Source organism: Tenrec ecaudatus, chromosome 16 (assembly GCF_050624435.1).
Source record: "Tenrec ecaudatus isolate mTenEca1 chromosome 16, mTenEca1.hap1, whole genome shotgun sequence".
Taxonomy (NCBI): domain Eukaryota; kingdom Metazoa; phylum Chordata; class Mammalia; order Afrosoricida; family Tenrecidae; genus Tenrec; species Tenrec ecaudatus.
In genome coordinates, this window is record NC_134545.1 from 106,292,517 (window position 1) to 106,319,412 (window position 26,896).

Sequence of the window (26,896 nt, forward strand, 5' to 3'; positions counted from 1 at the left end):
TCCTTGGGCGGGTGCAGCTGCTGGCTTTCACTTAGCTGGTTCACTCTGCTGGAACCACCTCAGTCCGTGTTGTTTCCATAGGTGTTGTCTATTGGGAAGGGTGTCCTCGTGGCATGGTAGTTAAGTGCTTGGCTACTGAGCAACAGGTAGTAGGAAGAAAGACGTGGCAGCCGACTTCGGCAAAGATGAGAACCTAAGGACACTCTCTGCTCAGGCTGTTGTGTTGTTAGGTGCCATTGAGTGGGCTCCCCCCACAGCAACCTGACGCACAACAGAAGGAGGGAGGCACTGCGTGGTCCTGCACACCCTCACAGTTGTTCCTGTGCCCCCCGGGCAGCTCCCGGCTGTGAGCTGCAATAGACTTAGCAGCAACAGGTCTGGCTTTGGGGTAGCTCTTATGGTAACTGGTGAGTTCTAAGAGGGCCTCCTGGAAGACATGAGAATACATTCACCTTGCACACATATCTCAGAGTTCCCAGAGAAAATGGCGAGTTATAGTCGGGTCCTATAGCTGCTGTAGCACCACATCATATCCGTGTGCAGAATAGTGTCCAGCCACTTCTTTCCACAATCCATGATGGAAAATCTATTACTCCCTCCTCTCTGCTTCTTGCCCTTAAATCGACTTTGTCTGATAAAGTTTGGCTAACCTGGCTTTGCTAGTACTTGCATGATATTGTTCGTCTTTCCATCCTTTTACTCTTAGCCTTTCTATCTCCTCATATTTGTACTCTATCTCTTACAACTAGTACAGATTTCAGTTTAAAATAATAACATTAGCCTCTTATTGGAGAAAAGGGTCCACATGAATGTAATATAATTGTTTTGGCATTTGGATTTATAGCGGCTATCTTATATTTGTTTTCTGTTTGACTTGCCTATTTCATTTTCATTATCTTTTTATTTGGTAGGAGCCCTGGGGGCACCTGTTGGGCTGCTAACTGCAAGGTCAGCAGTTCAAAACCACCAGCCCCTCTGCAAGAGAAGACAAGGCGCTCTACTCTTGTGAAGAGGTGCGGTCTCAGAATCCCCAAAGGGCAGTTCTACCCTGTCCTGTGTGGTCCCTATGAGTCGGCGTGGCAGAGTTGCTTTTGGTAACGATTTTTCTTATCCCATTTCCCCTTTCTTGGCGTACTACTTATACGCCAATACATTATTCTTTTCAGGATGACCCTAAAGAGGACAGCAGGCATCCTTGAGTTATCATAGTTTTATTTTACATCTCCATGGGAATGCTACAGTCGTACAGCGCTTTATGTAGATCGACAGTGCCATCGACTGCACGATTTTGTAATTCCGTTTTAATGCTCTCTAGATTCTAAACGTCACGAGTCATTAGATAGCTAATATCTGCAAACCCCTTTTGTGGTAAGAACATGCACAGCCAAACGCATCCAGGACTTCTACGTGAACACTCCAATGACCTTGACTCCATCCTGCACACCCTGCTGCCTTCCTCTTTGCAAATGGTTCTCGCACCATTGAACTAGACTCCCTGCACCCTAAACTTCTCAGCTGGCTTCTAAAGCTACTATTGTCGATTGTCGAGGAAAAGATGAGCAAAATGGACGTAGAGATGAGACTCGCATCTCTAGAAGAATTTAAGTGGATATCTAGAACTGAAGCAATCATATTTAAATTTTAAATCATTCAAGCCCCTGTCTGTTATCTGCAAACACTGGATCACCTGGGGGTGGGTCTAATTCTATTGTGTCTTTTCCCTTGCTTATTGCTCATGCTGTCCTCCAATGTCACGTAAGTTTATGTTGAGTGCTGAACGTTTATTTTCAAAAATCTGTAGAAGCTTCCAGTGATCTTCTCTTCCACCAAGAAGAGCTTGCTAATCCCCGTTGCTAAGCAGGTAGCATAGGGCATCAGTTCACAATCATAGACTCAGCTCCGCCATCGTTCATCCTCACATCTAGGGCCAGGACTCTCCGGAGCTTTCACTGAAAGCCCATTAAGACATTGCTACCTCATGCCCAAAGACTGTGGGAAAGTCCACTCTGCTTTTCAGAGATATGTGCTTGGGCCCGTGCCTGTTCATAATTTGGTAAGTGTCTTAATAGAAGCAAAAGCTACATATGTGCGCACTTAGTCATATCCACACACCCATTTTAAAACTATTACTGCGTAACATGAACATGAGTCAAAAAATGAGCACTAACCAATTTAGTTCGAATTCGCCATTTTTGTTTCCCATGTAAAGCTGACAAACTGCTTAACCTTTCTGAAAATAATAAGGTTACGTATTCATTCTACCTGGAGCGAGATTCCCATAGGCGGGTTGAGCCCGCGAGACTTGAGGTCAAGAGGTTCAAGATGACATCAGAGAGCATTTACCAATCGGCTTTGTGACCCGTGTGGGAGTCAGGTGGCCTCTGAGCACCATTTCTGAAAAGAGGTCTACCTCTGGTGGGATGACCGAGATTTGAATGAGGTCATGAACAGAGTTCTGAGCATGGTACCTAGAACACAGGAACTGCTTGCTCCGTAAGCAGACACTGCCAATCAGACCACACTATAATTAGCAGGCTGCCAAGTGCACAGCCCACAGAGAAGATCACAAGTTGAACTGTCACGGAATTCAGGAGCTCTCTCCAGACACATCCCGAGAGTGAGTAATCTCCGATCCTAACCCTTCGTGCCTTCGTTGTGGTAACGATTTATCACGGTCACAAAGGAATGAAGAATGCATTCATTCTTAATTAAAATGAGGACGATTGTTCATCCAGGCTGATAGATAATTTTCAGGTCAGTCTGACGCTGTCGTGGGGCCGAGTGGCGCCTTAAAGATCTGAAATGAAAGATCGGCATGCGCAGACTGAAGCCACGGGGAATGGGTTAAGTCTGGCAGCAGCTCTGTGACAGACACCGTGCTGGCTCTCAGAAGATAAAGGTAAATTATGCATGAGCCTTTCAGTGAGGGGTTGAGCAGGTTAATGGCGAAGACTGGGAAGTAAACGGAAAATTGGCAGAGAGTGTGATTCAGTGCCGTGATGAGGAGGAGAGACAGCAAGGTCGCCGGGTGTGAAGCAAAGGAAGGAGGCAGGGGGCAGGATAGTGAACGCAACAGGCTCCTTCCTCATTGAGCACAGAAGCTGCATGTCTTAGCCTGTGATGCCAGGCCCAGCCATTGTTACCAGAGACACAGCCAAGGAGACGGGAGCCATAAGGTCCAAGTGTCTCCATCTTCCAACCTTCGGGGAAGGTTTGAAATTCTCAGCACTTCTGTGACTTCCTTCCATTTCCCTCAAAGGGTTCCTTCTGTATCACAAAACCACCTTGACATTTCATTCTCCGCTCCTGGCAGTTTCCAGTCAGAGCAAGGCCGGCCAAGGTAAGAGAAAGAGCTGGCGTCCTAGGCTTGGGTGCTGGGAATGAGGAAGAGGCCACGCTCCTTCTCTGGGCTCCAGGCAATGTCCTGCCTCAAAAAGAGAAGGAGAGGCCACCTTGCTACGATGGCCACACAACCCTCCGACCCGCCTTCCCTCAGCTCCATAAAATGGGGGAGATCTCGGAACGCACTCAGATATTTTACTACCCACACCCACTGCCCCGGCACCATGTGTCCTTGTAGGGCTTCCAATGCTGCAGTCTCGGGGTGGAAGGAGTGTGGGGAGCAGGTGGCCACAGCTTTCTGCTGCAGAGGAGCTGGTGAGTTCGATCCTCCCGCCTTTTAGGAAAAGAAGGAAGACCCAGGAAAGTGCATTGGAATGGTGCTGCTGGAGAGCAACACTGACGGTCTCATGGATTGCTGAAAGAACAAACTGCTCGGTCCTGGAAGAAGTATGACCAGAGCACTGAGTCGAGGCAAAGAGGGTGAGAGTTCATCTGATACACTTTGGCCATATTGTCTCTGGAGAGAGACATCATGCTTGGTCCAGTGGAGGGGCGGCGAGAAAGAGGAAGGCCCGCAGTGAGACGGACAGACACAGTGGCTGTCACACTGGGCTCAGGCACAGGGACCGCGGTGAGGGCGGCGCCGGACTGGGCAGTGTTCTGTTCATTGCCCAGAGGGTCGCTCTGGGTTGGAGCTGACTCACTGGTATCTAACAACAACAACAACCTTTTAGTTAGCAACCGAGTGCGTAGCTGGCGCCACTAGGGCTCATTGACATTGAACTACATGATGTCTGTGTGCTTTTAATAAAAACCCAGTAAGGTTTTGAGTCGAGGAAGCGGTGACCTACATGCCTGCGGAGACTTCCAGCAGCCAACCCAGATCCCAAAGTGAGCCCTGAACAAGCAAGCAGGTACAGAAAATCCTCAAGGTAGAGGAAAATGGAAGAGAAAAGGACAAGGGGGGAAAGCCCCAGAATGCTTTAAAAACAAGAATAAAAAGCACCGAGTAAACAAAAAGCCAGAGTTGCCTCAGGGGAAAATAACTGGTGCTGGGATCACAACACCGTCTGGGGGAGCACCCCCAGGAACGGAGTGTCCTAACCCCTCAAAGGGAGGCTCAAATGGTCTCAGAACAGTAGACCCAAGAGAAACACATAGCAATTCTCTCCAGAGGGGACAAACATTCCATTTAAGCTCTCCCGGCTTCCATTGCACTCCATCGCAATTCCTTTTAAAATTAAACTCACAAGAAAACATTTGCCATAAGAAAGAGGCAGCAGAAACAAAAAGCCACAAGTTTATATCCCAGAGGATTTTAACATTTGGAACTACTATATATATATTTTTTATGTTCCTTCCTCGAAGATTTATGGAGTACCTATCATGTGTCAGATACCTTGCTGGAGGCCTCTACAACTATTCATGTGTTTTGATCTTCAGGATGACCTTCTGACCTGGATGATATTAATCCTTCATCGTAGATGAGGGTATGTGGCACAACGAGGGCCAAGACGCTAAAAAGTTTGAGTGGTGAATCCAAAAGGTTATATAACATGCCGAGTGCAGTAAACCATGTAAGTGATAAAACCAGAACTTAAACTTAGGTTGTCTGGCTCCAATAGATTGGTTTTTAAACACTTTAATAGGAAACATGTTTAAAGAAGTAAAACACAGAATTTTAAAACAAAGAAAAAGGAGAGAGAGAGAGGGGCCATAAAAATTACCAGGCCTAAGAACAAAAAAAGACCAGGCAGATTTGAAAAGGAACCAAATGAAAGGTTCTGAGATGTAATTACAGTGCATTACATGACTCAGCTACATAAATAATAGCTGAGTCGACGAGGAAAGAGAATGAATGAATGTGCTTACAGAGGTGGAGCAAAACAAAGTAGTAGAAACAACGGAAAGAAGCAGTCGCAGGAAACAAGAATTGGGACTCAGGGTGCGGGGTATCCTTGCTAATTGCTCTTGAGTTGGTTCCAACTCGGAACGACGCTACGCACAACGGGACAGGGCAGTGCCTGGTGCTGTGCCACCGTCGCTATTGTGCTTTTGGTTGAGCCCTTGGCTGCAGCCATGAGTCAGTCTCACTCCCTCGGGGTCCTCCTCTTTCCCACTGTCCTACTTGACCGAGCATGGTGTCCTTCTCCAGGGCCTGGTCTCTCCTCATGTCACGTAGATGACCCCTCATCTCATAAAGTAGCTGAGAGGAAGTCTTGCGTTCTAGCAGTGCTTCTTCCAGGACAGACGTGTTGTTGCTGTTCTTTTGTCAATCTGTGTTACTTCCAATATTCTCTCTGGCACCCTGATGCAAACACATTGATTCCAACACCCGCCAGATGACTGTTTCCTGCATGAGTCTGATAAGAAGGTAGGGGAGAGATTATTGACAGGAACCACCTGTGAGTAATTGTGAACAAGATTCACCGGAGTGGCATCCTGCTGTGTTGATAAGCAGGAGGACGGATTTCCTCTGGACCCAAGGTTCCTGCCCAGTGAACCTCCTGGGATCCAGAGACAGTGATACCCTCAGAGGAACAGCAGCAGAACCAGGAACCAGAGCACGGGACAGAGTGATGGACTACCCAACCCACAGAGCAAGTAGAGCTGGGGGCTTTTCCTCCCGGGGGCTGGCTTGCAGAGTAGGGTGCCACTGGGCACTTAACTGGGGGAGTTGGGCTTGCTGACCCATGCAAGTGAACTGGGGGCCTTCGGGCTGAAGATTACTTCATTCAGGAACGGTTTGCTGACCCATCAAGCTTGAGTTGACTGCCTTAGGGTTGTGGCTTACAGAGGAGCGATCTGTTTCTTTCTGCATTTATTAGAAGGCGTGAAAGAACTTTGTGGCATGTGCTGATAAAACAACTTGACCCTGAGCATTTCTCACTGGCACTACAAGTTGTGAATAGTAAACTCTTTAGCCAGGAATTTTGTCTGTGAGTCCTGTGTAGCCATTGCAAAGGATATTAAATCCCAGAGAGCTGAAATGAAGAACATTAATTAAGAAATCCCAAGTGCGTCCTTTGAGGTCTTGACTGCTGATTCCATGAACATTGATTTCAGATCCTAGCAAGACAAAATCATTGACAACTTTCATCTTTTCTCTGTTTACCATGATGTTAACGATTGGTCTAGTTATGAGGATTTTGGTCTTCCTTTATTAAAAAACAAAATAAAACATTTTATTGGGGGCTTGTACAACTCTCATCCCAATCCATGCATCCATCCATTGTGTTAAGCACATTTGTACATTTGTTGCCGTCATCATTTCAAAGCATTTGCTTCCTACTTGAGCCCTTGATATCAGCTCCTCATTTTTCCCCCTCCCTCCCTGCTCCCCACTCTTTCATGAACCCTTGATAATTTATAAATTATTATTATTTTGTCATAACTTACACTGTCCAAGGTCTCCCTTCACCCACTTTTCTGTTTTCCATCCCCCAGAGAGGAAGTTATATGCAAATCCTTACAATCAGTTCCCCCTTTCCACCCCCTCCTCCCTCTACCCTCCTGGTATCACCACTCTCAGCACTGGTACTGGAGGGATCATCTGTCCTGGATTCCCGGTGTTTCCAGTTCCTATCTGTACCAATGTACATCCTCTGGTTTAGTCAGATTTGTAAGGTAGAATTGGGATTATGATAGTGTGGGGTGGGGGTGGAGAGGAAGCATTTAGGAACTAGAGGAAAGTTGTATGTTTCATCATTGCTACACTGCACCCTGACTAGCTCATCTCTCCCTGTGACCCTTCTTTAAGGGGATGTCCAGTTGCCTACAGATGGCTCTTCGGTCCCCCAATCTGTACTCCCCATCATTCACAATGATTTGATTTTTTGTTCTGATGATGCCTGCTACCTGATCCCTTCGACATCTCATGATCTCATAGGCTGGTGTGCGTCTTCCATGTGGGCTTTGTTGCTTTTGAGCCAGATGGCTGCTTGTTTACCTTTAAGCCTTTAAGACCCCAGACGCTATATCTTTTGATAGCCGGCCACCATCAGCTTTCTTCACCACATTTGCTTATGTACCCATTTGTCCTCAGTGATTGTGTCGGGAAGGTGAGCACACAATGATATGATTTTTTGTTCTTTGATGCCTGATAACTGATCCCTTCAGCACCTCATGGTCACACAGGTTGGTGTGCTTCTTCCAGGTGGGCTGTGTTGCTTCTTGTTTATCTTGGTCTTCCTTACATTGAGTTGTAGCCCATGCTGAAGGCTACAATCCTTGATCTTCATCAGCAAGTCCTTCAAGTCCTCCTCCCTTTCAGAAAGCAAAGTTGTGTCATCTGCATATTGCGATTGTTAATAAGCAAGCTTTCCTCCCGATGCCACATTCTTCTTCCTGTAATCCAGCCTATCCAATTATTTGGTCAGTGTACAGATTGAATGAACAAGTATGATGACACAACACAACCCCGATGCACACCTTTCTCGGGGCATGGGGTAGAGGCTACTATTTTTTATTAGAAGTCTCATAGTGCGATTTGACTTTTTAAACCACGTATGTGATTTGCTCCACCAAAAATCATCCCCATATTTCTCTTTCTCCTTCCTGCTCTGTTCTTCTGTTCCTTTCTAATATTTTCCACCCATCCTGCAGTCATTTTCTTCTACTGCTTGCAAAAATGGAGCCCAATTTAGATCATAGTTATAAACTTAAAGCCAGACTAAAAAACAGCATCTGTTTTCCTTTGCTCTTACGAGTTCATATTTTACGGTGTTTCTCGGAGGAGGGATACAGTGGAGTTTTATAAGGAAAACTGGAAAGTCTCCCACTCTTCTTCCTTCGCCACCGTGTGTTCTGGGTGTGTTGCCACTGGGCCTTGCTGCTAGCCAAGCTACTGCTATTTTTTTAAAAGATTGAAAATTACCTGTGAGGTGGACTTTAAAGGGAAAAAATGGCAATCACAAGGTTCTTTCCAAAGAAAAACATAATGAATTCTATGAAATGGATCCATTATTTTAACCTTTTAAAATGCCTAGAAAGACTGTGGACTAAGCCCCACCCTCAACCATGATTGAGATTTAACGAGGTATGAATGGCTCCCCCAGAAAGGTAGACCTTGATAGAAAATAGCAGGTTTTCTACCAGACAGGGGAAATGCTATCAACAGACCAAAAGCCATGTTGTATGAAGGTTGCATGTTGCCAGCTGGGGTGCCCAAAGGGACAAGATGGGCTACAGTCAACTTGGGACTTGAAGTGTCACAGTCCTCTGAATGCCACAGAACTTGGCTCAACAGCTTGCCAGGTTCTAACCAGCCAGTTGATGAACCCAAGGGAAATGTTCTCATGTGTAGTGTAGTGGTAAGAAGAGAGGAGGAGGAGGAGGAGGAGAAATCACCAAACTCATTACCACCGAGTTGATTCCAACTCACATACAACCCTACAGGAGTTTCAAGACTTTAAACCTCTGTGGAAAAGAAAGCCTCCTGTTGGTGCTGTGGAACAGCCAGCGGATTTAAAGCTCTGACCTTGATATTAGCGGTCTAAGTCAACAGCGACTTGGGTAGATGACAGTAAGTGACAATAAGCAGGTCCATTACAGCGATGCTGTCAGGAGGGTTAGCACACCCAGAGCTCTAACACTACCGCAGCTTGACACCTGATCTTTTCCACCAATGACATTATTACCACAAATGTGACATTTTCCAGCCAAGAGCAATACTGAGTAAAGGGGACTTGTATATTCAACTGGCCACCATTTGCAATACCATTTGGAGGTCCAGGTCAATGCAGAATAAAATGTGTACCCGGAAGAATCTTTTTCTTTAATTTCCTTCCATTTTGAAAAATCTCCTTTTCTCTGAAATTAAAATGACCAGGCATAGTAGTTTTGAAAAACTGACAAAATGGCTAGATACTTTCAGGGAGATCAGAAACTTCTGGTAAGAGGATTATAGCGGGGGCAACATTCATCTTTGGGGCCAAAAAAAAAAACCTAAACCTAAAATACAATTCATAATGATTTCATAATATAAAACTCAACTGGATAAATGAGGAGGCCGTAAGATTTTCATACTAAAAAGAAAGACCACTGGCAAACTGGGGAGCTCTCGTGGGCTATGAGTTGGGCTGCTAATCGCAAGGTTGGCAATTCAAAACCACCAGCCATTCCATGGGAGCCTTCATTTGCGCCCAAAGGACAAAGAAGAAACAAGAGAGGGCAGGGCGGAAAGGGGGTGGGGATGGGGGAGGAAGAGGAGGAGGAAGAGACAAGACTCCATTTACAAGAGCAACAACAAGAAAAAGACTGGAAAAATGGAAACACTCAGGGCCGGTATTGGGGACTGAATTGGGTCCATAAAAAGAGATGGGGACACGCTCTTCTCGGTGTCCATAGATAAGACTTTGTTTGGAAATGAGGGTTTTCTTGTGTTCTGTTAGTGAAGGGGGTCTGAAGCCCAGTCCCTTCTGAGTGGTGCCTGTCGAGGGGGAGTGCACACATGGAGAAGCACCATAGGCACCATGGGAGGACCTTCTACAAAGACTTAGCAGCGATGAGAAGCCAGGTGGGAGCCTGGCCCAGCTCTCCTCTCAAAGTCCTCAGGAAGAATCGACACAACTGACACCCCGATCTCAACTTCTAGCCTCTAGGATGGTGGGATGATTAATCTCTACTGTTTTAAATCACACACGGTGGTATCTTTGTTAAAGCAACTCTAAAAAACAAAGATGAGTAGATTTAAGAGGTGTATAAGAGAGAACTGGGAAATAAACCCAACTTAAACAATCCCAAGAAGCTAAAAAAAAAAGACCATCTGAACAAATGGAAAGAAGACCCCCAAGTTCGTTTATAAGGAGACACCTTGAACCTAAAAATGTCAATTCTCCCGCGACCGATCTCTCCATTTGAGAAAATCCACCTTAAAATAGAAACAGAATTTTGTTCAGATACGAGTTGCCTTCTTGAAGACGTCCTATGGAGAAACAGATATGACAAGAAGAGCCAGGAAAGGTGGAGGAAGAACGGGGGACTCACCCAGTACAGGCTACTGGAACCCCAGCAGGACTGTGCTGCACCAAGACAACGAATACTGTAGATCCCCAAATATCAGCCGAGGCACCTAATTTTACCACAAAAACTCGGCTTGTACTCGAGGATATATGGTAGATGGGACATTGAGATCCAATGCAGACAGCAATCATGACTAGGTTGGAAACAATAGAGACCATATTACAAACAGGCATCCTGGTGGGCATTTGAGGACCCTGACGGCATAGTAGTAACCCTGGTTCTTCATGGTGACATGTTGGCCTGCTAACTCGAAGGTCAGCAGTTCAAAGGAGAAAGACAGAACTGTTCACTCCCATGGAGAGTTCGTCTGGGAAAGCAGCCAGTTCTGCCCTGTCCTACAGCGTTGCTATGCGTCTGAATGAACTTGATGGCAGTGAGTTCGCTCTGGGGGGTTGGGAGCATGGTGATTACCTGTTGGGCTTCTAACGGTAAGGTCAGCAGCTGGAAACCACCGGCCATAGAGAATTCGTCTCAGAAACCCACAGGGGAGCCAACCAACTCGGGGATGAGGGAACAATAGGAGAGGTAAAACTGATGCCGAAGAGGCCCGGTGGGGGTTGATCAAGGGCAGTGTATCCAAGAGGAAGTACTGAGTGGAGGGTGAGCATGATAGCAGGACAGAGGAAGGTAAAAGGAAATAAAAGAAGTAGGAAACAAAAGCTATTTGTAGAGGTATAGCTCTAGGCATGTATACATGTAAATATATTAATTTATGATGAAAGGGATAGAGTCCAATGTAAATATATTTATATTTTAAAGTATTAAGATAGCAGACGGACTTTGAGCTTCTACCCAAGGCCTTCCTAAACACACGAACATTTTGTTCTAATAACTTGGTCCTCTTTGATGCTCACCTTCCTGACATGATCACTGAAGACAAAGTAGGTGCATAAGCAAATGTGGTGAAGAAAGCTGATGGTGTCTCGCTATCAAAAGATATAGCATCTGGGGTCTTAAAGGCTTGAAGTGAAACAAGCGGCCATCTAGCAGGGAAGCAAATAAGACCACATAGAAGAAGCACATCATCCTGTGTGATCATGAGGTATTGACGAGATCAGGTATCAAAAGACCCAAACTAACAATTATATTGATATGAATGAGGGAGGTTGGAGTGGAGACCCAAAAACCATCTGGAGACAATTGGACATCCCCCCAAAGAAGGGTTACAAGGAAGGGACAATTCAACTAGGGTGCAGTACAGCACCAACGAATCATTCCTCTAGTTTCTGAATGCTTCCTCCCCCCACTACCATGACCCAGTTCTACCTTACAAATCTGGCTAGACCAGAGTACACATGTTGGTACAGATAAGAGCTCTTCATACATGGAATTCAGGACAGATAAATCCCTCAGGAACAGTAGTGGGAGTAGCAATATCATGAGGATAGGGGGATGTTGGGGTGGGGGAAGGGGGAACCCATCACAAAGTTGGATATATAGCACACACCCCCAGGGAGGTGAATAACAGAAATGTGGGTGAAGGGAGACAATGGACAGTGTAAGGCATGAAATAAAAAAAGTAATATATCATTGATCAAGAATTCATGAGGGTGGGGGAGGGAAGGGAAAAAAGAGGAGCTGATACCAAGGGTTCAAGTAAGAAACTGCTTTGGATGTAACTGTTGATGGCAACATATGTACAAGTGTGCTTAATATAACTGAATGATGGATTGTCACAAGAATTTTAAGAGCCCCTCAATAAAATGATTAATAAAAAATAAAATAGAAACCCACAGGGTCAGTTCTATCCTAACCTATAAGGTCACTATGACTTGGAATCAATTCAATGGCCATGAGTTTGAAGTTTTGATAAACATTTGAGGGGGGGAAGAGTCTAATTTATTAGAATTAGAAAACCCAAACATGCTCAACATATCTGAAACCAAAACAACTAAAGAAAACACTCATGCATTGACTGAGTTACATTATGGAAAGATTATACAGGCAAAATAGTGAATGATGCAGAAGGCATCTCAGAGGATGGAATGAATATACAGAATCACTGTACCAAAAAGAATTAGTCAACATCCAACCATTTTAAGAGGTAGCATATGGGCCAGAATGAATGGTACAGACAGAAGTCCAAATTGCCCTGAAAGAATTAGCCAGTAACAAGACTCTAAGAGTTGATAGAATTACCACTGCAATGTTTCCACACACTGATGAAGCACTGGGAGCACTCACTCAGCTGTGCCAGGAAATTTGGACGATTGCTACCTGGCCGGCTGACTAGAAGGGATGCATATCTGTGGCCATTCCAAAGAGCAATGATCCAACAGACTGTGCAAAATATACAATAATATCGTTGAGATCACATTCAAGTACAATTTTGCTGAAGATCACCCAACAATGGTTGCAGCAGGATATGAAGAGGAAGCTGCCAGAGGCTCAGGTCAGATTCAGATGAAGAGATAGAACAAGGGATATCAGCGCTGACAACAAATGGATCTTGGCTGAAAGTAGAGAATACCAGAAAGATGTTTACCTACATTTCATTGTTTATGGTACGACATTTGCTTTTGGGGATCATAACAAACTATGGAGAGCCTTGAGAAGACAAGGAACTCCATTGTGCTCATGCTGAGCCTGTGCTTGGAGCGAGAGGCAGCTGTGCACGGAGAACAAAGGAACGCTGTATGTTTTAAAATCAGGAAAGGTGCATCTCAGGGTTGTATTCTCTCACCCTACTTGTTGTATATGTATGCTGAACAAATAATCAGAAGAGCTGAATTATATGAAAAAGAATGATGATCAGAATTGGAGGAAGGCTTATTAACAACCTGCAATAGGCAGATGACACAACCTTGCTTCCTGAAAGGGAGGAATGGAAGCACTTGCTGATGAAGATCAGGGATTGAAGTCTTCAGTATGGATTATAACTCAATGTGATGAAGACCAAAATCTTCATAACTGGATAAATAAGTGACATCGTAGTAAATGGAGAAAAGGTTGAAATTGTCAAGGATTTCATCTTGCTTGGATCCATAATCAATGTTCATGGAAGCAGCATTCAAAGTTCAAACGATTCATTATATCGGGTAAATCTGCTGCACACGGCCTCTTTTTAAAGATGTTGAAGAGCAGGGATGTTACTTTGAGGACTGAGGTGCACCTGACTCAAGCCAGGGCATTTTCAATCTCTTCATATGCATATGAACGTTGGATATTGAACAAGGAAGACTGAGGGAAAAGCAATGCATTGGAACGATAGTGTTGGTGACGATTGAAATACCATCTGTTTGGAAGAAGTGCCCCAGAATGCTCCTCCGAGCAAAGGATGGGGAGGCTTCATCCAGGTACTTTGAACGTGTTATCAGGAGAGATAAGTCCCTGGAGAAGAACGTCATGCTTGGCAAAATGGAGGAAGGCGTTGGATAAGATGGACCGGCGTGCTGACTGCAGCTATGGGCTCAAACATAAGAATAGCCGTGAGGATGGCTCAGGGCCAGGCAGGGCTTTGCTTTGTCCTTTTGTACACAGGACCATTGTGAGTCGGAACCAAGTCAGTGAGCTCTAACAATAACAACAACAACGGTGGATTACAAATGCCCTGCACCAAATACATTCAAAATGGAAACCATGAAAACCTTTGCGGAAATGACATCTTTAGAAGGAGCAGGGTCTTTATAAGCATGGCACCAATCCCAGCAGCCGGGGGAGACTAATAATGTGAATCATATAAAAATTATTGATTTTAGGGGGGTAATAACAAAAGGTACATAAGCAAAGGCACTGACTATGAATGACCACGACTAACTGAAATCACAAGAAAATTAATTTTTGTGTGGACACAGGGTGAGATCTGTGGCAGCCATGGAAGACCTACCTCAATGGAGCTCTACAGCACACAGCTGGGTTGACTGGAGAAACGAATCCAATGACCATCAGATATGTATAAGACCGAGCTTTGTATCAAGAGGTCATTATCTATCAAGGAAGCATCCCAGCCCAGTCCAACTCAAGCCCATAGGTCCAATACTAGTCCATAAGTCTGATACTAGCAGTTCCGGGGACCCTCCAGATGAGAAAGCCACACCTACCAGACTGTGACCTGATTGACAGGCTAGACTCCACACCTACACTTTCCTATCTTCAAGATGACACAGAATTATATAACTGCCACAAACATGGGGGTCAGGGCTTCCTCTACTTCCACCTTACAAGAAAAAGACCCTCCAGCAAGTCTCCGTGAGCCACTACTGTCAGCTTCAGCAAACACTCCGCGGCGAGGCGGATGGACAAAGACAGTCGATCAAAAAACACACACAACGAATTAGCCCACCACCAAGTCATGAATTATCTGCTCCGCTCACAAGTAGGGCAAGCAAGCACCCCTAAACGCCTGGATAGTCAGAGAAAGGGAGGGTCCAGAAAACTCTCTATGTTTTCAGGCCAACTCTCTGTTGGAACAACGAGGAAGCTGGCAGCTTGCTCTTCTGCTCCCCACCTCAATCGAGCTGCCTTCCAGCTGCTTAGCAAGCGCCAGTTCTGCCTGAGGTCAGGGTCTATCTTAGGGTACTTGCCACTGTTGCCAAGAGCTGGAACTTGACTTTAGCGGTTGGGGGAAATAACAGGAAAAAGAAAAGTCTTTACAGTAAAAGTGGGCACACACAAAGCTCAAGAACATGCGTGTCCACACATCCATCTCTCCCTCCCTCCCTCCCTGCCTTCCTCTCCCTCTCCCTCTCCACTCCCCCACCCCCAGCCTACCAGTTCAACTGCCCTCTTATTAGAGCCGAATGCTAGAGCTGTGTGAAACATCAACCCATTGATTTATTGGTGTTCTCACTCTGGACTGGTTACCATGGCTTTTCGAGAAGGCAAAACCATAGGAGGGAGCGTTACCAACTGAGAAATAGCTATTTTCCATTATCTCCGGTGAAAAGGTCTACTCAAGCAAGACAGCAAAATATGCCGCTTTGGGGGCCAAGTCACAATAAATTGGGGCAAAGGGGGAGTGATGGAGCCATGCTGCCAGCCAAGAAGGCCTGCTGCAGAGCTAGAAGGCCAAAGAAGGTGCTGGAAGTCTCCCCAATCCTGAAACCCTCGCTGAGAGTCCAGGCAAAAATGGGGGAACCAAGAGAAAGACCCCCGTGAATTCTACCGAGTGGCAAGGAGAGGGCTGCCTGGCCCAGTCTGTTCACGGATCACATTTAGGGAGCATGAAGTAGCAGGGCAGCCACTTGGAGCAAGCCCAGGGAACAACCTCAGGACACACCATCTCAGGAAGCAGCCAGACCTCAGCCCACGGATTCTGTCAGCCTGCAGGGCTTTCCGATGGCTTCAGCCAGGGCCTGCATCCAACGCCGAGGTTCAACCAACACCGTTTACTCTCTTACAGATCTGGAGGTCAGAAACCCGGGGTGGGTCGCTGCATCCAATTAAATGATGCGCAGCACCGAGGGAGGACCCACTTCTTTGTTGTTTCCAGCTTCTAAAGACCATCGCATATCCTGCTGTGGCTCCTTCCTCCATCTGCAAGGCCAGCCAGAGCTGGTCCAGTCCAGCTTTCTGGTTTTCTCTCTTGGCCTTCTCTTCCACTTATAAGGACCTGTGTTGACATTGCCCCCACCTGGACCAGGCCAATCGCCCCAGTCTCCGGTCGGTGGAGTGTCTGTCATTACTGTTAAGTGCCACCAAATTGGTTCCAACTCATAGCAACCCACGTGCAGCAGAGTGGAACACAGGCCAGTCCTGCAGCACCCTCACAATTGGGACCACGAGCCCACGCTGCAGCCACTGTGTCAGTCTATCTCCTTCCTCTTTTCTGCTGCCCCTCCACTTTATCAAACACCATGTCCTCCTCCAGGGTCTGCTCTCTCCTATCACATGTCCAATGGGCGTGACCCAAAGTCTCAGGTATGGAGGGCATTGCTGTTGATTTCACGTCTTAAGATGGGCTGTGGAAATACATATAGAATGTCTCTTCTGTTAAAAAAAAAATCCCTCCAGATTCCTCATCCCTCCCTCCTAAAGAGTAGGCTGAGTGGCTGAGAAGAAAAAGAGGAAAAGTAAACTTGGAATGGACTTGGAGTCTTTCGTGACAAACTAGTTCATCGCAACCCAACAAATGAAAACGAGACAAAGTCTCCATGATCTGCTTTCTAAGGAGCCTTCTGGCTGTACTTCCTCCGAGACAGACCTGCGACCTGCTCCTGCTTCTGGTGGTCAGTGGGGTTACTGGGCTCACATCCTTACACCCATCGGCAAGCTTCGTCCCCTTGCCTGTCACTGAATAGATTCATGGGGTCCATCTTCCGACGTGGACATCTTTGCTTTGTTTGTCCTGTCTGGGATGGGGGTGGGGGTGCCATTAATCTACCTGCCACAAGTCCTTCCTCCATAAAACAAAACAAAGCATTTTCATTATGTCTACGACTGCCTTGGGTATGAAGATACATGTATTATCTATTACAATGGTTCCTTTTCCCTAAGAGTGGCTTGTTTCCTCATGGCTTTAAAAGGGATAAAAGACTGTCGCTAGCCCCTAACCGTCCCTGGGACTCGGGCTGCCCCCCCTGCCCCTGGACCCCAGCCCCCCGACAGATGCTAGGTCAGCCCCAGGCTCCTGGCCGTCCCCTCCTGGTCGCAGTCTCAGAAAAACTCAGCTGGCTTCCAAGTCCAATAGGACAACTGGTGGAGGGGTCTACACTGCCCCCTCCCCCGCCCCACCCCCACACACTGTCAACAAGAACCTCCCAGAGCTTGGAGAAATTTAAAAGCAAAATCTCACTGCCATCAACTCGATGCCGAGCCATAGTGACCCTGTGAGACAAGGCAGAACCGCCCCCTGTGGGCTTTCAAGGCTGTACCTGTTTATGGGAGTAGAAAGCCTTGCTTGTCATCTATGGAGCAGTTGGTGGATTCAAACTGCCGCCCTTAGGGGTCACAGCCCAAGACCTAAGCGTCGCACCCCCAGGGCTCCAGATAAAAGTAAAGAGGAACTCAAATAAGGCCATGCAAGGCCACAGAGCTGCTGGGTGAAGCCTCTGAACGCAGAGGGTGAGGGTCCCAAGCAGAGGGAGTACTGAGTGCAAAGATGCTGGACAGTAGCTGCCCGGGGCATCAGCGGCACTGGCCGGAGGGTAGGGAAACAAGGCGTGGAGGACATGAGGTCAGACAGACAGCACACTGCCGGGCCACCCAGAGCCATGTGGGCCAAGGTTGGAGACGTGAGGAGAGCTAACCAGGGGAGGGGGCCAGTCACAACGGACTCTCCCACCTGGAAAGCAGGTAAGAGAAAAGGAGGGTGCCTCTAGCATCCACCTGGAGGGTTTCCTGGGAGCCACAGCCAGGGGTCAAGGACCCTTGAATAAAGCAAGGTAGAGGCTTAGTTCCCAGGAGCAGGTCCTGGTATAGAGCATTCACCGCCCGCCTGAGAAACCCAGGGTGTGCTCCCAGCCACCTCCAACGGACTGCCATCACACCCATTCCAACTCACAGAGGCGCCGAGGTGAGAGCCGACTGCCACAGGCCTTCAAGGCTGTCAGTCTGCTGGAAGCAGCCTGCCTCCCCTTCCTCCCACAGCGGGCCTGGGGGGGGTCTAACAATCAGCCTTTCAGTTAGCAGCCCAGTGCTCAACCACTGCGACACCAGGGCTCCCTGGGGAGCCACAAGTGAGAACTTTATTTAATTGCAAACAATTCTCTAGGTCTTCTTGAAATTTAACACGAAACGGAGAAATAACTGCATGCCTGGCCTTCTAACTGAACTCAGAGATGCTTGCAAGAAAAACCTTCCATTCCAGGCCAAACTCTGCAGCCCAGATGCTGACAGATTTCAAAGGGGCGGGCAAGAAAGGCAACTGGAAACTTCTGTCTCCCCTGCCGGTCTCGGTCTCTCTCTCTCTCTCTCTCTCTCTCTCTCTCTCTCTCTCTCTCTCTCTCTCTCTCTCTCTCTCTCTCTCGCACACGCACACGTGCCAAACATTTCATTTCGCTAAGAAGCAAGGAGACAGGTCCTGGAAATCCAGGTGTACACTCCTGAAAGCTGAGGATATGATTTATGAAGTGTCAGCTTGCTCCCTTTGAGTCTCTGTCCCGAGCTCCTGGCTGTAGCCCTGGTGCCCCTTCCCTCCGAGCCTCGGCAGACTGCTGCTGGGTTTGGGCGCAGATCCACCCCGAAGGACGGAGAGAACCAGGAAGGCCAGCTCAGAGAGGCAGACGGCCCGATGAAGTGGAGAGAAAGAAAGAAGCGAGTAGATTTTGCTGAGGTTCCATATGCAGGCTCTTATCTCTACAGAAACTTCCGCTGGTGACTTTTCCCTGCACCAGTTCCTCACCCCTTTGAGCTAGGTGCTGGCAAAGAAATTCAAATACACAGGAACTTGAACTCCTTAGAACTGAGGGTGGGAGACTTCAGCTCAAGTACTCTAGACATGGTGTCAGGAGGGACGAGCCCCATCATACTTGGTCCAGTAGAAGGTCAGCAAAAACAGAGAGAAGCCATCACTAAGGTGGTGGACACAGTGGCTGCAACCATGGACCCAAACATGGCAATGACTGTGAGGACGGAACGGGGCAAACCAGTGTTCCGTTCTATTACTGCACATGAGGGCATATCAACCTCTAACATCGTTTTTGCCTTTATTTGGTCCTCCTCTTCTGCAAACTCCACTATCTCACCAGCTGCCTCTTCATCTCCTCTCCTCTCCAGCTGGCTTCTAGGATACTCCCTGGGGGTGGGGTGCCGGGTAACCAACCCTGTAACCTTCAGGTCCCTTGACCTCTGCTCCTCTCTGACCTTCAGCACCCTCTACCTGAGCGCAGTGCTCCCTGAGCCCAGCCATCACTCTAATGCACCCATGGAACCTGAAGTAGACCAAAGTCCTCCCAGACCGGGGCTGTCTCATGACTTGGTCTTCTACTCTTTGCCTTTTTGCCCTCCACAAAATCCTTGAACCAGCCCTTGCACGAGTGAATGAGCCTCCAAGTTGTGGTTCAACTCCTTCATTCCATCCCTGGATCCCAACCTCACACCTTCGTTCCTAAGCAGCCTGTGTTCTATCTTGAAGGAAGTACAGTCAGAATGATGCCCTTGTCCCTTGACCTCATACAGCAATTGACCGACCAGTTCCCAAGGTAGATAAATACAACCATCCTCTAGTGGAGAAATCATGCTGCTGTTGTTGTTGTTAGGTCCTGTGGAGTCGGTTCCAACTCACGGCAACTCTATGCACAAAACACTGTATGGAGCAGAATGGAATGCTGCCCAGCCCAGTGCCGTCCGCACGAGCGTTGCTGTGTGCTCTGTGTCCTCATGCCATTGTTGCAGCCACTGTATCATTTCATCTCATTGAGAGTCTTCTTTTGGACTGATTTGCTGCTTTCCCATGCGTAATGTCCTTCTCCAGGGACTGTTCCTTCCTCAGACCATGTCCAAAATAAGTGAGGCAAAGTGTTCCCGTCCTTGCTTCCAAGGAGCATGCTGGCTGTACTTCAGCAAGATTTGCATGTTCTTCTGGCAGCCCATGGCACCGTCCATATTCTTCGCCCACACCCCAATTCAAGAGCAGCCGTTCTTCTCCAGCCTTCCGTGTTCACTGAGCAGTTTTCACATGGAGAAACCATGGCTGGCGGCACATGGGGCAATCACAATTGTCTGGGTTCCTGGCCGAACTGAACCCTTTCTACAACCAGATGGAGTTTTGTTTACTTTCTTCCTCTTCCAATCCCAAAGCTCCCACCTCTGTTCTCAACAGAGGACCCTGCCTCCTATTTCATCAAGATGAAAAACCCCACCTTTGTACGTATTCCCCCTTCTTAACCTCTCAGGGGACAAGCAGACCCTCCTCTGCTCCAAGGTGAATTCCGTAACCTGAGTCAACTCCACACCTCACCGCATCTGTGCCTCCTGCCCCATCCGACACTCCCACTCACTTTGTGGATAGTATCTTCCTCTCACCTGGCTCTACTCCTCCAGGTTATGCACACACCTGTCTTTCGGGGGGGGGGGGTACGGGGGTAGGGTGGAGATAGGCCTTTTCGTGACCTTGTCTTGCTTTTGACTTTGGCGCTTCGCTAACTGCTTTCTTCCACTTGCAGAATTTTCAAAGGAGAAGATCATAGCAAGAATTCCTGCTAGGGCTTTCCACGATCAGACATCGCAAGAGCTCCTGAAGGCTCGGTGATGAGTGTGGTTCATCTCTGTAATCTCGGGGTCACAGCTGAAGCCAGTCCAACCAGTCCAACACTTGGACAACTCCACTAACCAGTGCAGACATCTGCAGCTCTTTACATGACATGGTCATGGATCAAACTGCCGCCTCACTTTAAAGACAATTCACAGCCTCTCAAGAGACAATAGAAATTATTTCTGCTTATTAAGCAATCAAAATGAAAAACATTTGGTTATTTTAAAGCCCTGGTCTTTCCTCTTGAGTCATTAGAAGCATCCACTCACCTCAAACAAAATAATTAACTGTTGAGTCACCTCATTGTCATAATTCTAACACTCGTATGCCTAATATACTTTCTGACATTGGGGAAATAAAAGAGTGGTCGGTACTGGTCTATTAAAGTTGCGTGAAACGGCAATGCAGAGAGAAAGGATCATTTATATTGGTGAAAAGTATAAATTATGCAATATCATTAGAACAATTAAGCCGTTTCTGCTTTCAAATAACATGAGTTATTTGAAGAATTATTAAATCCAATACTGAAGTATTGATGCTTATTTTCAACTTGGTAATGAGCTAGTCTCGGGACCTGAGCCTCCTGACCTTATCCCCATCCTTCCCTCCTCATGGCAAGTCCGCTGCCGGCTCCCCTGTCCTCACTCCACATCCGCGCATTCTCTGCTCAGTTCTCCCCGGCTCCAAGTATATTGGACTCGTATCCTTGGCTGAAAGCTCGCATGTGGCAGGGTCACATCTCTCTCAACTCTGCACTTCTGGACTTTAGCAGAGGATGTTCAGTTAAGGTCAAGTGAATGAAGTTGTAGCCACCTACAGAGTCAGGGAGGTCCTAAACGGACCACCGGTTCACATGGGCAATGGTGAGATGTGGCGAGACGGATAGGTAAGACTCAGGGTATTTTAAGGGCAGTGGGAGTATTCTGCGTGGTACTGTCACAGTGGACACGTGGCAATATGCCTGTCAAAACATGACGTCATGCATGTCAGAAACCACAGGATGGAACAAAACAAAGAGCGAAGCCCACCTAGTGCACATCATGGTCCTACGTCATTAACAATTTTCAATATTGACTTCTCTCGTAACCAGCGTAGCCCACATCTGTAACCAGGGTGCCGCCATGTTAATAACAGGAGAGAGTGCGTGCAGGAGGGGGAGGGGCTTATGAGGCCTGTCTGTACTCTCTGAGTAGTTTATCCTATAAATCCACAGCTGTTCTAAAAGACTAACATATATCACCAAAAGGGAGCATGCTATGAATAAATAATATGACGGATGCTTGTGTAAAACCACCAAGTAGGGGAGTCCTGTAAATGAAAAGTATTCTTTGGATTCTTAAATATACATTTTAACTCCAGCCACTTCTAAGGTCCTTCGATATTCCAACAACCAGCTAGGAGGCATCGATAATCAGCCCTCACCCTTTGTTACTGTGTTGCCCCTTTGCCGGAAGGTTTGCCATGGATATTTCACATACCAGCAGGGTCACTCATGGAAGACAAATGTCAACGGCTTCCACTCCTCCTTTCCCAAACCCTCTGAACTTTGTCCAAGAGCAAATGCTGGCCCTCTGGTCACAGAGAGTGGCTTGTTCTAAGCTGTGGGTCCCCCTCGCAGATCTGCGTATTGTTTGGCTGAGGCAACGGGGCCGAAGGGTCGGGAAGGATGAACATCTCAGGGTTCCACCAGTCTCCATCCAACCGAGAAACCTGGACGTTGTTGTGATTTTTGAGTTCTGTGCCAGATCTGTCTCCCCCTCTCCCCTGGTCCTGCCACTGTGACCCCATTCAGAGAAGCCAACAGTGGGAGGGGGGGATCATGAAGGCCGACGTTCCTGTGGTCCATCCATCCATTGGACTCATTGTTTCTGTGTGTCTCTGCTTTCTTCTTAAAGCCTCCTCATGTGATTAAACTGTGATTTCTTGGTCACTTGTAGTCCTCTGATGAAATGTGGATGCCTAAGGACCTCTGCTCTTGCTTCCTATTCCATCATCACCTGACACTGAGTGTGGGGTCTCTACATTGGTCAGACAGAAAGTTAATATTGATGTATCCAGACAAAATCCCTGCGCAAATCCCAACAGACGACGGATTTTCCCACGAGAATTCGCACCAAGCATTTTCCTTGAGCAGTCTAACCTTTCTTTCCAAAAGCAGGGAGAGTAACTGTCCCGGGAGAAGCCAGAGTATAGCAGGCAGCCCCGAGCAGAAGGTGTGCTGTGCAAACACATCCATAAATCCCCCAGACACACAAAGAGAAGGAATGTGACAGGCAAAACGGCCCTAATACAAGCCCACACATTTGTCAGAATGGATGGATTGTCCTGGTTCTGAAAATGCCCGTGAAGAACATGCAAACGAGGGGGCAGGACATAGGAAGAGCCTTTGCAACGGGTTATGTTGGAGCTCCGGCTGATTTGGTCAGAGCTGAGCAAACTATGTCTCTTAAAAATTATTGTTGTGCAGGCTGAGTAACAGCACAAAGCATATAACAGCTATATTTTTAAGTGAGAAAAACACAATTGCGTATGTGTGGCAACGGTTTTTAAACAGCTATTTGCATAGAGGCATTGAAATTACTCATGTCTTAAAGGGTTCTCAGATGTTATGATATTGTCATTACCATAAATAAAATTCAGGAGAGAAAGGAAAGATGAGTCGTGGGCTGCCAGTTGCCTCTGTCTAATCAACCTCCTTAGGAATAGCAATGTCAGGGAGTTCACATGGAAACCCAGAGGCTGGCCTCACCTCCTTTACCCCCGTTTTTTGTGTTTTTTTTATTACTTCTGACCTTTCCAGAAACCGGATGAATCTAATGAGCAGGTTGTAGTCAGATGTTCTCGGGGCTGCTAAAAGGCAACTGGGACAGACTGACAGAGGCCAGGAACTGGAGTCCAGAGAGCAGTGTGGATGTGAGGGTGGACGGGCATGAGGGGTCTTAACTGCTCAGCACAGCCACCAGCGTGACTTGACATTGAAATGTTAGGGCACTTGTGTTTGTGGTTTCTCAGGGGAGAAAGTCCTAGAGCAGCGGTTCTCAACCTTCCTCATGCCATGGCCCGTCCATACAGTTCCTCATGTTGGAGTGACCCTCCAACCATAAAATTATGTTCATTGCTACTTCATCACTGTCATTTTGCTTCAGTTATGAATTGGGTAACCCCCGTGAAAGGGTTGTTTGACTCCTAAGGGGTTGCGACCCACAGGTTGAGAACCACTGTCCTAGAGGACCATTACAATGTCTAGTTTGGCTTATATGGAGAAGGTACTTGTGGTCCTGCTTTGGCCCCTGCTGACCCACCGAGCCCCAGTGCCTTCATGGCTGCTGTCCGCATGGCTGGGCCCACAGATCAGCACTGGACTGTTTCACACCCCACCTCGCTGGGATGACCAGTAAGTCTTGCTTGTAAATGACCAGCCCTGGCTTCAGGCTCCTATCTGAAATCTGGGCATCTGGGTCATTCCTGGGCCACAGATGGAATCATTCTGCGGTTTGGCGCCCATTCTCTAGCAGTCCCTTAGTGAGGGCCTGGCTCAGGCTCCAGTACTGCTTCAGAGTCTGGAAGGATCATTTGCTGGACCCCAGGACTGAAGGTAGGTCCCTGTTGATTGTCAAAACCATGCCTGTTACACACAGTGCATCCAAACCTCATCCTCTGTGGTCAGCCCACGAGTCAGGACACCCACGGTCTCACTGAGAAACCTGGATCCTACAGGGCAGCCACCTGCCCACCTTGCATCACTGTGATGGGCACCTTTGTCACTGGGCTTGACCCACCTGATGAGTCTCTCTATTCCTGGAGGGTGTGTGTGTGTGTGTGTGTGTGTGTGTGTGTGTGTGTGTGTAGGGGTGGTCCTTCCCCACCTGGTGGGTCTTTCTCTCTATTCCCGGAGGAGTGTGTGTGTGTGTGTGTGTGTGTGTGTGTGTGTGTGTGTGTGTGTGTGTAGGGGTGGTCCTTCCCCACCTGGTGGGTCTTTCTCTCTATTCCCGGAGGAGTGTGTGTGTGTGTGTGTGTGTGTGTGTGTGTAGGGGTGGTCCTTCCCCACCTGGTGGGTCTTTCTCTCTATTCCCGGAGGAGTGTGTGTGTGTGTGTGTAGGGGTGGCTCTTCCAGGGTGTGTACCTGCCCAGGGGCTGTGTCTACAGTACGCCAAGCCTCCTGTCAGCGGCCTGTGTCCACTCCCTTAGCTTGCCCATCTCCAGCTGTTTCCAGGCTCAAACCCTCCGAGCGACAGACCCAAGACACGGGGTCCAGAGAAGCGCTGGCCCCACCACACTCACAGCCAGAGCGAGTTCCTTCCTTGCGTGATGACGCCAGTGAATTTGGTCAGCCGCCTGGCATCCACTTCAAGCCACTGACGGCGGTCGTTCCGTCCGGCACACCACGCACCGTCGTAGAAGTCGTTCTCGTTAATGCCCGCCTAGAAAGAAGGGAAAGACGCTCTTCAGAAAGACCTGGACTCAGAGGCAGTGCCACACATCTGTCCATGCGACGACACATCTGTTCATGCGACACATCTGTCCATGCGACGACAAAGGAAGGGGGCAGAGGAGGTAATGCGGGTGAAGGAGGCAAGTTTAAAAGCATGGTGCCCCCGACCCCTAACTCTAGGTCGTCGTGGGGAGTTGCCTGGTACTAAGCGCTGGAGCTATTTGCCTGTGCTGTGTCCTCTCCTGGCCCAGCGTGAAGATGCACGTTAATGAGCTCTCCTATGACTCATTCCGCCAACAGACAGAGATTCAGTGTCTCCCACGTAGCAGCCCACACGCCAGGTGCTGCGATACAAGGTGAATTGTGCTCTCACAGGAACTGAGCATCCAGCGGGAAGACAGACGTGAAAATAGATGAATTCGAACACATTGGACACGTGCTATAGCAGGGACTCGAGCAAAGTGCTGCGGGGGCATTTAAGGGAAGCGCAAGTCACGTGATCTAACTTTGGGGAGACCGCGGCCCTAAGGCAGAGGGACTATTGGAGCTGCGTGTGGAAGGGTATGTCTATCTACCCAAATTACAAAGAAAAAACACCACCAGTGAGTTCACTCGGATTGACAAACACCCCGCCCCATGAAGGGTTTCTGAGGCTGTCGATCTTTATGAGAGCAAACAGCCTCATCTTTCTCCCTCAGGGCAGTTGGTGGGTTCAAACCACTGACTTGGCAGCTAGCAGCCCAAAGCATAACCCGCTGTGCCGCCAGGGCTCCTTCACCGTTGGTTAGAGAAAGTGGACATTTATCTGTTTGCTGTTAAGTCAGTTGATGTGGTGGACATCTGCTGTTGTTACTGCCCAACAAGCTTTATGGTCCGTTTTGGTTTTTAGTTCTGAATGTAGGTGACATTCTAGAATCTTCCCCATCTTATCACGACTTGAAGAGAGAATTCCTTGACCTCAGAACAAAATGTCAAGGCAGGTGAAGCTTCCTGGTTCCCTGACATGGTTTCTGCATTCATCTTGATTTTCTGTTCACGATCCATATGTTCTGATTGGCTTACGAGGGCAGAGTTGAATGAGACCAAGTCTGGCTGAGGAGCTAAAGCTAGGGATGCCAGACAGCTGCCCTTCCCTACCTCACAACACGCCCAGCTCCAATTCTGGGGACAGTCTTACTTTTAATAGGCGGCAGGGACGTGGAACTCAGCGTCCAGCTGTAGCAGATAGGCAACGGGGCTAATGAGTCCATGGTGAAGGTCTCTCCATCATCCTTGGACAGGACCAAACCACTGCCTCTCCCGGTCCATTCCTGGCCCAGCCCGGAAGGAACTGGGAGGGCAAATATTGGAATGTCACCTGACATGCACTTCTGGAAACACCACCACCTCAAATGATGATGGCTATAAAGCCCCCACGAGCCAAGACCCTCGAAAACGCCAATTCTCGATTCAGCAGGGACGCTGTGTCTGAACGGTATATGCGGCACCTGTAACAAAGACTTGGTGATGCTCCCAGGCACCTCTGAGAATCATAAAAGAAAAATCAGATTTTGTGAGTGTGAATCACGGGCCCTTCACTGCTCTCAGGGTGGGCTTCTTGTTCAGGGTCTGATTCTGAAAAGGTGACGGTGATTCCGTGAAGCATGTCTCATTTCCCAACGCGGCCAAACAACAGACATCCACGAGAAGAGTGCAGACGTTATGCCACAGCCCGCTTCCTCATGAAGGAAACCTGCAATCTGTCAGTGACCTCGTGCGGGGTCTGGGAGAACGAGGCCTTCGACTCCCGTCAAGAAGAGTTAGCAGTCTCGGAAACTCACAGGCAGTTGTATGAGCCTGTGTTGACTTGATGGTGGCAGTGGGTTTGCTTTCATGTATGTGTTTGGTGTGAGAGTTTCCTGTGCAGACCGTGATGTTCTTCTGCTTTGTTCCCGGTCTCCTTTTCTTACAAACACCGTAAGGCTGCT

The 26,896-nt window shown here is 47.9% G+C and overlaps 1 protein-coding gene across 1 annotated transcript in view; it reads right to left on the reverse strand.

The window, feature by feature from the left end:
* CPXM2 (carboxypeptidase X, M14 family member 2) overlaps positions 1-26,896 on the reverse strand; it is a 104,853-nt gene that overhangs the window by 39,024 nt on the left and 38,933 nt on the right. The window contains exon 4 of the mRNA XM_075533481.1: positions 24,779-24,918. Coding sequence (XP_075389596.1) covers positions 24,779-24,918 — 140 coding nt within the window. The remainder of the gene's footprint in view (positions 1-24,778; positions 24,919-26,896) is intronic.